Source organism: Cydia pomonella, chromosome 4 (genome assembly GCF_033807575.1).
Source record: "Cydia pomonella isolate Wapato2018A chromosome 4, ilCydPomo1, whole genome shotgun sequence".
Lineage (NCBI taxonomy): Eukaryota > Metazoa > Arthropoda > Insecta > Lepidoptera > Tortricidae > Cydia > Cydia pomonella.
The window spans coordinates 14,523,906-14,536,641 of NC_084706.1; the positions used below are offsets into that span (position 1 = coordinate 14,523,906).

At 35.4% G+C, this 12,736-nt stretch overlaps 1 protein-coding gene across 2 annotated transcripts in view; it reads right to left on the minus strand.

Moving 5' to 3' along the window:
• LOC133517142 (hemicentin-1-like) overlaps window positions 1-12,736 on the minus strand; it is a 292,977-nt gene that overhangs the window by 82,974 nt on the left and 197,267 nt on the right. For both annotated transcript variants that reach the window (XM_061850306.1, XM_061850305.1), the window contains one exon: window positions 4,935-5,131. In XM_061850306.1, the coding sequence (XP_061706290.1) occupies window positions 4,935-5,131 (197 nt within the window). The remainder of the gene's footprint in view (window positions 1-4,934; window positions 5,132-12,736) is intronic.

Sequence of the window (12,736 nt, forward strand, 5' to 3'; positions counted from 1 at the left end):
TTACATTAATAAGCTGAAAAGGAAACAATAGGAACTACAGTTTATCAGAAGGAGATCCGACAAAGAAGCTGATGGAACAGCGAATCGAAAAAAATATACAACCGTGATATAATACAGAGCTTTTCAGTCGAGTACCGTGTTTAAGCCACGAAATTTACTGAGTTATATCACTACTGTATAATAGTTATTTACACGACCGATGGGACTGTTTTAAATCGACACGAGTTGGGGATTACCTATTCGCACGTGTACCGTACAACGTTTTACAGTACATATGTCTCTTTAAAGTTTCGACATATGCACGGAAAGTGCTCATTCCCGCACGGGTGATATGTACTGTAAAATACTATATTTTGTTCGATTTGCTGTTCTATCAGCTTTTTAGTGTTATCACTTTCCGGTCAGATCACATGAATGCGAAAAAGTGGCCTGACTGTCAACTAGTAGCAAGCAGTACGTCGTCATGTGATGCAATCGCTTGCACGGTTAACACACACAAGATAATATTCATCGCTGTTTTAATTAAAATGTATGTTTCTCTGACTTAGGCAACGACTCAAAGGCACGTGCATACCAACGAAGTTGCCGAAATTAAGATGCTGAGGTGGATGTGCGGCGTTACCGGGCTCGACAAAATCCGTAACAAGTACGTACGAGGAAGCCTGGGCATGCGTGACATCTCCGACAAAATGCAGGAGAATAGGCTGCGATGGTATGGTCACGATAAGAGGGAGGCTTCTGACTACGTAGGAAATTTGGCACTACAACTTTCCATCTCAGGCCGAAGCTCCCGGGGGAAAACCATAACAAGATGGAAAGATTTAGTGTTAAAGGATATCAGTGAGTGCAAGTTATCCGAGGACGATGTCGTGAACGGGGCGAAGAGACGAAGTTAAGCAGTAAAACTGACCCCACCACCATGTGGGATACAGAGCTGAAAAGAGAGAGAGAGTTTCTCTGACTTTAAAAACTTGAAAATAGAGTATCCATGATTATTGTTATGATTTTGCAAGTCATATATGATGATTCTAAATGTGGAAACCTTTTTGAGTACCTACCTGGCAATCCAATTAGGTAAAAAAATGAAAATAGCTAGAAATATTAAAATTTTAGTATAAATATGCCTAAGTCTGAAATCATGGACCAATTATATCTCAATTCAATCCTCCCATGTATGTAAGTATAATGTCATTCCTATTAAATATGATATACGGTTAGGGTAATTGACTATCAAGTTAAGCCTCTACATTCAACCGTGCCGTAATTTATGAAAATTTGCTACGCCGATACGTGGCCGACAGAAGTAGCATATTTCAGCAAAATTTTAAATAAGAGGTGCATTACAGTTATTACGATAACATGGTGAAGATTAATGTTTTTGTTTGGAAAATAAGGCGTCCGACACTTCGTTTTCTTTAGAAAGCATCACGTGATCACCGAACACCTATATATTATATCTTTTCGGACCCGGGTACGTCCTTAAACTACGTCCACAAGAGAGGTATGGGCATTGTGAATGTCATCTTGCTTTGTGTGGTAGGGCACAGCACAGCGGATGTCATTCCAGATCTAGAGCAGAGCCCAACTGGGGAAGTACCTCCACCTTACAGAAAACCGCAGCCAAATAAGTATTTCATACAAAAGTATACTTAATGCAATACAGTTTAAGTGTCAAATTTGCAAACGGACATTTCAAAATATTGAATACTTTATGGTTAATGACGTTTTCGTAAGTTGATAATTGTATAAACGTCAAACTGAATAGCGAGTAAATGGAGTCGCTTTATTTATAAAAATTATTTCATATTATTGTTTTTAAATAAAAATATCAAAATCGGAAATAGATTTTTTTTTGTAACTAGATTGAGATAGTTGTATGAATGGTTTTTGTTTTGTTTGAATGACAACATGCAGTCTGCGATTGTCCTGCAGGAATATACTACTTTAGAAAACATTTTACTACGTACATAAATATAAAATAAAACGACTTAAAAAACAACTAGTTTCCTTGAAATAAATTCTATTTGTTGTATACATAATTGTCTTTTTCATCTACATTTACTTTTGGAGCTTTCTTTTTTCGCAATGTAATGTAAACGTACAGTTTGATACCGGTTGGTTATCGACTTTATTACAACAATTCTATGATTGTTGTTATGTTCTTCTTCTGGACATGCCGTAAAAATGTTTACTTGCATGAATGTGTTCAATACATTAGATGCTATTATAGAATTGTTATGGTTTATTCCCCTTCGCATGTTGCCTTAAAAAAGTTTCAGTTGTTTAGCAAACAGTAAATATATCTTCATTCGCATAAAATAGCCCACCCATGTTTTTTATATTAATTAACCTGTGGAAATCGCATCTTTCTTTTGCAAGAAGAAAATTAGTGCATATGTCACATCGAATCAATTTGATAAATTTTTCGGCAATGCGTATGTGACACCCCTGGTATTTCAGGACTCCATAGGCTACGGTGACCGCTTGCCACCAGGTTAGCCGTATGCCTGTTTGCCACCAACATGGTACTAAAAAAATCTAATGTAGACTCCATAGATATATGTTCCGTGACAACCGTTAATTTGTATCAACAAAATGACTTGTTAAATACCAAAATTACTAAGAATTTACATTAGTTCTGTTAAAATATCAATAGAAGTCACTGAAAGAAATATATGCCATCCTTTTTTCTTGTTGTTTTGCTATTATAAGCGGATTTTTTCACAGGAGATTTCGTCTTGTTTGACAGTTGTCGTTGTCGACTGCCGAAACGTGTCTGGGAGCAAAACTCATGCTCAAGCCGTTCGAGCATTACTTTTGTGGGGCCATTTTTTTCGGCTGATTATTAATCCAGTTAATTATACATATATCAATGATCTTAAAGGGTAAGGGGCATTTTGGTCATTGTTATATTTGTTTGTTGAAAGGTGCATTCAGGGTCAAAAACAGCGATCTTTACACAAAGAAGCAATTTTCAAGTCATTGACAAATAATTGATACAATCATTAAATTATAAGTATTCATAGAGACTAGCAATAACAAGATTCAAATCGTTTCAATATACACAAATTGCTGACTACATTATTCAAGTGCCGTTCTTAGTGCAATAGAAGTTTGCATTCCAAATGCGAATTCGAAATTGTTGCCTATAAATTTTATATGAAATGGGACTTTATACCAGGTACGGTGCAATAATTTCTCTACCTTACAACTATTTAACGGAGGCTGATTCGAGTTGGAAGTTTAAATTTTAATTGTATACTGCAAAGTCCTACTAAAATAGCTTTGCTGACTCAAGTCTACTAAGTCTACTCGTAGTCGTTGTTAATCAATTAACATCGTTTTTAGGGTTCCGTAGCCAAATGGCTAAAAACGGAACCCTTATGGATTTGTAATGTCCGTCTGTCTGTCCGATTATGTCACAGCCATTTTTTTCCGAAACTATAAGAACTATACTGTTCAAACTTGGTAAGTAGATGTATTCTATGAACCGCATTAAGATTTTCACACAAAAATAGAAAAAAAAAACAATACTTAAATTTTGGGGGTTCCCCATACTTAGAACTGAAACTCAAAAAATTTTTTTCATCAAACCTATGAATAGGTCTTCAAAAATGATATTGAGGTAAAATATCATTTTTTTCTAAACTGAATTGTTTGCGCGAGAGACACTTCCAAAGTGGTTAAATGTGTGTGTGTGTTTCCCCCCCCCCCCCCCCTGTAACTTCTAATATAAGAGAATGATAAAGCTAAAAAAATATATGTTGTACATTACAGTTTCTCTATTGTAGCTATTAACACATAAACTGGCGCGCTTCATGTTTAAACACTTTTAGACGCTAAGGGGTCCATTGAACCCAGTGATTTACGTGACCATATTTATAATGAAAACTGTTGATTGCGACGGATATTTACATATGTTTCTTAAATAAGGATATAAAATGTACATGATACACTTATCAAAAGTAAAGTTAACGACGTTCCGTTAAAATTAATTGACGAATTACCGCAATTTATAACCAATAAAAATGTTTCGTTTTTAACATTTTTAGGCACTTTCAATGTTTGGGCTGGTAACTTTTATAGCTGTTTGTACCTTGGTATTTTACCTATATTTTCTTAAACTACTATTATTGACTCATTAAAAATGACAAAAAAGAACACAATGTATGCTAAAATAAAAACCATAATTGTACTCCCGATTTCACCTCAACTTAAGTATCTTTTATGCTAAAATACTGAAAAACTTTAAAGGCATGCAACCTATAAAGATAATGTAAATAAAAGGCACGCAATTAGTCGCTCTTAGGTCCGGTAGACTCAAAAGTAACCAACTTTTACTATATGTAAACAGTTATTACCCGATTTAACTGCCCCATCCGCACTTCAGACGTTCGTCGCTCGTAAGTGTGACGCGCTGACAGACAGGCGAAATGAAGAATCGACGCGACGAACTTTCACGTGAAGGTACTAAGAATAGTATAGTCGTGCAATACCTATCAACCGAACAGGTTAGAGATCATAATGAACGTCACTAGACCCATTAGCGACCGCGAATCTTCATCCCGGTTGGAGTGGAGCATATTTTATGAAAAAACACACCAATCTTAGAGTTGCTGCCGTCAACCGCGATCGCAAGCAGCATGATGCCACAATTCAAATGTTACCTTAAATTCAGCCTTCAAAGTTTTAAACTTTTTAATCTTTGTCTTACCACTTACTATGTACCTACATCACCACCTACTTTTCTAACTAGTAAAAGTCTACTGTCAAGTCAATTTCACTCCTTTTAGACTCCTTGAAATATAAATATTTAGTTAGGTCTGTATTTTCTTACTTTTTGATAGTTATTTACTCTATTTTATTCGGCAGATTAATTTGGTTTCCTAAAGGTTTTCAACTGTTTCATAAATAAAAAGAAAGCGATGACTTACCTATGACGTCTAAAGAGATCTTATGGTTTCTGGTGGGCGACACTTTGAAGTCGACCCGGCACCTATACATGGCGCGGTCTGAGGCCTGCACATGGTGCAGCCTAAGTGCTGTAGGTGAACTCGGCAGCCAAGCCGCTCGACCGCCAAGGGAATCGTCAGCCCAGTGTGCTGTGGGGCCTTTCACTCGCCCATCGAAACTATAAATAAAAGAGAATGATTTTAACACTTGTCCTATATCTTTAAAACTTGTACTGGGGTGGCATTCATTTATAGATTTGATCATAATTTTTGAAATAGAAACACATTATATTCAAGAAACATGCTAACAAACTAATTAAAATTATTGGTACTTCTGTCAAACCACAATAAGTGGATAAGCATGAGCGAGGAGGTAAGTAATGGAACGTATACGAACTTATGCTATATTGTTGAAGACGTATAAATTCGATTTGATTAATTTTGTAATGCATACAGTATAGTAGGTATAAGGTACGAAATGTATAATATCAAAATGTATGGTGTAAGGGACCATTGTAATCTGTATGAAATGTTTAATATAACTAACGTATTTAATTTGATAATTATTAATACTGTATCAGTGTAAATAGCTTTGCAAATGCCACATACTATGTGATGTTTTTCTAGAAGTTAAGAATGGGTATAGTAAGTTATCCTTAAAAGATAGACATTCAAAATCGCAGACTTTTTGTAGACCCATAAAAGAGAGACAACCCCACCATACATTATATTCTTATAGCTCAAACGGATTAGGCAGCGTTTTCGATTAAAGCTCCTAGCCAGCGTGACAAAACCTTAACAAGTTATATACCTAAACCTTCCTTAAGAATCATTCTATTAATAGATGAAAGTCGTATGGAAATCTGTTCGGTAGTTTTTAGTTTTGGAGCAGTTTTATAAGATGTAAGTGCATTGACGTTTTTCCGCTAGGTTGCGTGACAGTCGTGCACATAGCAAATACTGAAATAAATTTATAGGGCCTTTATTTTAAGTTTATTTATAGTTTATATAATTATTTTTAAGCTTATTTATATTTTATTACTCTGTTTATTTAATTGTGTGTGTAGTATTAATACCTAGGTATACATTACTTTAATTACTTTTATTTCTGTGGGGGGGTCGAAGTTCTATTTAACATAACCTAATCTACTTTTCGGGAGCATTTTTTTCTGTGGGGGGTCATAGTTCAAACCTAACCTAACCTACTTTTTGGGTAGCAGTTTTATTATGTCGGGTCACAGTTCTAACCTAACATACATTTCTGGTAACAATTTATTTCTTAGGGTTGGGATCCTCAGGTTTGTTCTGGTTATATGAGATGTTATTCGTTTTTTAAACTTAATTACAATAATTACGTACGTAAATACGTAATGAGTTAAAATACTTGTTATATATGAAACAGCGGTATGTTTAATATGTGTTATATTACTTTTAACTTATACTTATTGATAATAGACATTTAGTGCATTATTTTAAACGTTATTATACGTTTTGAACGTTTGTAAATTGAAATTGTACAAAAAGTTCATATTCATAGCGTTACGCACCCTGAGCGAGGGCATTGAAAGTTGAGAGTAATATCCATAACAGATTAATCTGTTTATTTAGTATATGTATAATTTTAATATTACATAGTATATTAATCCTTATTAAAATACATAATCACTTTTACTTTATTCGTAGTGTACCATTTCTTTTTTTTTACAATAAAAATAAAATTAATAACGCAAGGCCGCTTGTGGCGAGCTGTAGAGAAGAGCGTACGGGTACGTGGGGAGTTCTGTCACCCGTAAGGCTACGTTGACACGGCGTAATTTTTCTCATTTACCTTATACGAGATTGTATCAAATGTCATAGTGACAACAAAATTTGTATGGCATCTTTGAAAATCGTTCATACGGAAAAAACTGAAAATCTCGTGTTCGAGACATAGTATGGGAACTTGCCACCGAGGATGCGAGATTTTCGGAACAATTTTATTGAATGCCGTGCTCAGTTGGCGCTTGTGTTTATGTTGTTTTGTTCACACGGACAAACTGATGGCAGTTGTACAAGGTGCCTAGAAAAATAGTTACCAATATTTTTTTACAGCTGATAGTACTTGGCTCCTGGAGTATATTTAAGTATGAAACAGTATAGGTTTTATGATATTTTTGGAGAAAATTGAAAACAAATTAGTTACGTAAAAACATCCTGAGATAATTAAATGAAACCTCATTGAACACATTCTAAAACCTCTTTTACATAACACTTAGCTGGCCACTTTACGGTGATAAATCAAATGACACGTTGGTAATGACATTTAATTTAAAAAATTGTTGGCAGAAAGTTTGAACATATTTTCAATTTAATGCACATGATGATTATTTATAGATATCATTACATTTTTTTTGTGTTAGGTAAATGAAAAACAAAAAAATATATGTGAAAGTTTTCTTAATTTCTATTGGAAGTTAATTGTTTTAATGTAAAGTACCATCTCTTGTAGTCTCTCAAAATGTCGGTAGCTAATTTGTTACCACCTTATATACGGGAAGACCGTATACGTGAAAAAAAACGAATGGACCTAGCGCCTTGTGAACGGTCGTCTCGTAAACGGTAAAACCATATACGAGAAAATATCGGATCACATAGTCGCCGTGTGAACGTAGCCTAAGGTGGGTGTGGTACAAGATTTTCTGCCTCTGGGTTGCTTAGCTGGCCGCCGAGAGCTGCGTTCTCAAGGGAAAATACCTAAGTGGCGAGGTGGCTATATTTTGAGAGTCCTGAGACACCGCTTTAACCTCAGACCTCACACCGGTATTGCCCTTGAGCCATCTTAGATGTCGCTTTTTGTGGGGGTTCATATTATGGGGGCGAGTCACCACCTGCCGGAAATAAAATTGTATACCATTTTAATAGGCAGGCGTCCGGTTTCCGGCGTTCATTTTAGATTTCATCAACTCTCAATAGCCCTCACACCTAGCGCGAGGATTTCAAAATATTGGTTGACTCTTCGTTATGAGGTTGTTCACTCAAACGCGTCTATTAGGGCAATGGTCGTCGGGTCAACATCCCTTATGGCAGTTATTTCTTGAGCCAAGTCTAGGTGCTTGCTGGACGTGTCTTTTTCAGCTTTCACAAGATTCTCATAAACATACATGGCTGGCGCTGTGATCTCTCACCGATCTCTCCATCTATCACCAGGATGTGAGTCTTATTGGCTACAATAATCAATCCCTAATTTTATTTATTGTTATCATAGAGAGTTCATGCGGAAAGACAAGTGTTGTGGAATGTATATATAATTTATAATACATTCCACGACTCTTCTCTTTCCGAACAGACTTTACTACTGACATGAAATATATTACCTTTATAAAATTATACCAGCTACACCCATTTCTTGTTTATTATTCTAGTACCTTATGATTATCATTCAAAGAACTATTTTCGTTACACAATGCCTTTAGAAATGAGGTATTATGTTAGCGTCGATAGGTATCTCATTGATTACTTCATTAAAATTTCATGGCCTATGAAAAACATAAGTGGTTTTCATTACCAAAATCAGTGATGCTACCCGTTTCATAAGATTTTTGGGATACGCGTCGTAATTCTAAAAATATGTAAATAATTATCGTATCTTATGTAATATAAATAAGACGACAATTTATTGTAATATAACTTTACTTTTGTTTGACCCATAATATAAAGTCGCGGGCAGAAGCTAGTAATATTAAAAAAGTACTTAATATTATAAACGTGATAGTAACTCTTGCTGTCTGTTTGTTTACTCTTCACGCTTATACCGCGGAACAGATTTAGATGACATTTGGTGTGGAGATTAGTTGAAGTTGTCTATGTATATCTATATATTTATAAAATGTACTTAATATATTTTTTTCCTTCGCATTTTATACGTTTAGATTCGTTTTTACACCTAATTTTTAGGAGCATAACAATTCATTATAATTCCAAGTCACTACTACCTAATACTAGTCTGAATAAAAAATAAACTAGTACTTACGCTGTCTACGGCTATCAAAAATTCAACATATGAAATAGGGAGTATACTTAGGTTCAGGGTTGTGCCGTTCTCGAGAACGTTCTCCGTTTACTATGGGAAATATTTTCGGGCGAGAACATTCCCCATACAAAACAGAAAACATTCTCGAGAACGGCACAATTATACTTAGGTTAAATTGGGTCAATTTATACAGTACGACGCAATTACAGGCAATCTAAAATAATTGTGATAACCTCTTTACTGCGGACAGCGTGACTTTGAGCCTAGGCCATTTTATTACAAGCATTAAGTTTGGAATCATTGTAATATTGTACACGGCTTTCGTTCCAACAGTGGACTTATCGATTACTAGTGGTCACGCTTATTAATTTCTGCCCTACTTTATAGACCTTGAGTGCAAACATTTAAGTCGTTGTGAAAGCTTGGGTTATAATTATATTCAATATACTGTTAACTGTAAATTGTACAGTGTGATTTTGTTATGTCTGACCATACTCTGAGACCCAAGTAGCATTATAAGCTGTATTTAAGTGTATTTGTATGCTATAAGCTGTACATTTAGGCTGTACAAAGTCTGTATAAGCGCTTATACATCCCTTATAAGTAAAAAATGGGTCCCAATTTATACAACTTATCGCTATTTGAGGAGCTGTAGTGTAGGTGTAGAAGCAAAAGACAAGCTGCATAATAGCTGTATTAAAGCTCTTGTGAAGGGTAACCTTAACACTACAGATAATGTCTTATAAGTATGATTTATGACATTTAAATAAGTTTTTAAAAATAACTAGGTACAAGAGAATAAAAATCTTTCAAGAAACTAAAATGTCTTCTTGTTCATTCATAATATTTGTAACGGTGACAAATATTATAAGTGGATGATAAGTAAGGGAGTTTAAATATTATAAGACCTGGAGAGCGTATATTATATCAATGGTAGGACTTGCCGATTGTTATTTATTATGAAACTGACTATCTTTTCCGGCAAAATATTCACGCGATTGCAAAATCATCTAGAGAAACATAAGGAAAATATAAAAATCGGTAATTCGGTGTTTTTTTTGAGGTAAGAATAAAAATAACATTTTTAAATATTAATTCTAAGGCTAAAGTCAATTTATTTTAGCTGATGATCATATAACACGAATTTAGTTTTTGCTAAATAATTGCAAGTATTTCTCTAATTCTATTTTCAATTTTATTATTTATTGTAAAATGGCGACAATTTGTAAACAGCCTACAAGATTGTTGGAGAACATTATAATCTTAGTAGCTAATGTAGCTATACTATGCAATTAATGGAGTGATCTTCAGAAATTATAAAACTACTATATTTATACGAGTATAAAATTATGACAAAAATTGCATTAGCGACTCTGTCAGCAAAACAGAAAAAGCTCTACTATAAATTGCAGTTATTTATTCTTTTAGTTTTTATAATAACTTTATAGACAGAAGTTATACAATTACTTTATTTTAGGAGTGTAAAATTACGCCTGTGTTTTGGTTGGCCTCGCCCCATTCGGCAACGGCATCCAAGGACAAATTCAATCGTCTACCATGGCCTCCCTGAGAGTATTGGTGTCACCTTCACTGGCCCTCGCATCATAGAGGTATCTCTCCGTAACCGCGCTGTCATCTGCGTACCCAAAGATAACGGGCTTGAGCAGATCGTTGATTTGTGTCGTATACTCGAATAGATCGGTCGCTCAGGAAGTCAGTAATCCAGGAGCGCAGGCCAGATGAGATTATCCCATACGCGGATAGCTTGCTTATCAGGCTGTTGTGCCAGACTCTGTCAAAGGCCTTGGAAATGTCGAGAGACACGGCGGTAGCCTCACCCTGTCTCTCGATGGCCTCGCCCCATAGGTGGGTGGCATAAATCAGAAGGTCCCCAGTTGACCGGTTCCGGCGAAAGCCATATTGCCGATCACTGAGTAGATTGTTACCTTCGAGATATGACAGGAGCTTGGTGTTCAGTACATGGTCCATAATCTTGCAGAGTATGGAGGTGATCGCGATAGGCCGATAATTTGACGGGTCAGCAAGTCTACTTTTCTTAAGTACAGGCTATACATTTGCAAACTTCCACGACTCGGGGACTTGACCCGACCTCAGGGAAAGACGATACAGGCGTGTTAGTACTGAAGACAACTCAGGCACACAAGTTTCAACACAATCGCTGAAACTCCATCTGGACCACTAGTTTTAACGATATAATTAGCTTGTGGCGACAATACAGCTGTATACAGCTTTAACGATAGAAATAGCTTGTACAATTATACAGTACCTGGGCGACCGAGCTTTGCTCGGTTATAACTATTTATTGTAATATGGTGGTATATAGGTGATAATCTTAACTACATTTTTTTACTAAATTAAACTTGTCTAAAACAATAAAAATTAAAAAAATTATATATAAACTTGAACATATAAAAAAAAACAAAAGTTAGTCACCGGGCGAGATTCGAACCCGTAACACTCGTTTAGCAGTCCGCGTCTTAACCCGCTGGACCAGACGGACAGTAGCCAGCAATACGAAATGAGCGACCATATTCTGCGACGAAAGAAAAACGCATAAAAACTCGAAAACACGCGTTTTCCCAAACATAAGAATAATCTAGATAGATTGTATACCCCCAAAAACCCCCATATACCAAATTTCAGCGAAATCGTTAGAGCCGTTTCCGAGATCACAGAAATATATATATACAAGAATTGCTCGTTTAAAGGTATAAGATATCACTTAAATTGTTGTAGTAGTTTTTTTTTTTTATATTCTGATAAAGCACCTCATGCGTAAGCACGTAAGAGATCTGCGTAAGCAGATCGCTCTATAATGATTTTATATAGCTTGAGCTGTATAATTACTGTAAAATACCTTTTATGCAGCTTAAATCTTTTCTGACACTCTTATACCTACGTCCCTTAAATTACTCTAAGTTCTAAATTGGCTATATGGATGTTGCCGACACTTATATGCTTCTTGGGAGTCATACTGAACAATATTTAGTATAGGACCAATCCTGCAGACGCAAAAAATCTGCTGTCTCATACATTGTGGCAACTCATATGCCAATGTTTTCTATGGAACAGCAGATCTTTTACCGCAATTTTTCTCCATAGAAAAAGTAAGTCAGTATGACCTACATATAATCAGAGTATGGTTAGACATCACATAATGATCCTAGGTACATGGAAAAACTAAAATTAACCTGGACGATTTTCAAATATACAAATTATAGACCCTGGTGCTATTTTAGTTAGTCATCATCATCCAGAGTGATACTTGTAAGTAAAGTAGTTACAGGTAATGTATAATGATGCCTCGTGAGGGTCCAACTGAGGGTCTATTGAAGTATTAAAAAATTTACATAAATATTACCATTTCTTCCTGATTGTGAAATTTTTAAATAGAAAAAAAAAAACAAATGAAACAGTACATCCCAGACAGCCATTTTAAGAAACAATCCGTAACAGTGTACTCTTTGTGGACACGCGTAACATTTTTTGTTGCTATTTATCCGATTCCGTCGCAGCAACTAAACCATGGAGAAGATTAGACACATAACATTAACAGTCTCATTTGAGTAACCCAGATACTACACAAAGTGCACAGACGGGAATTACATTCCATCATTCATTTGATTTCGTTCATTTTAATGTGATGTTGCTGTATTCATGTGACGTCACCGGCATATTTATTTTATTTTAATACTAGCGAGCCGCCCTGGCTTCGCACGGGTTACACAAAATCTTAAGAAATTACAAACCTAAA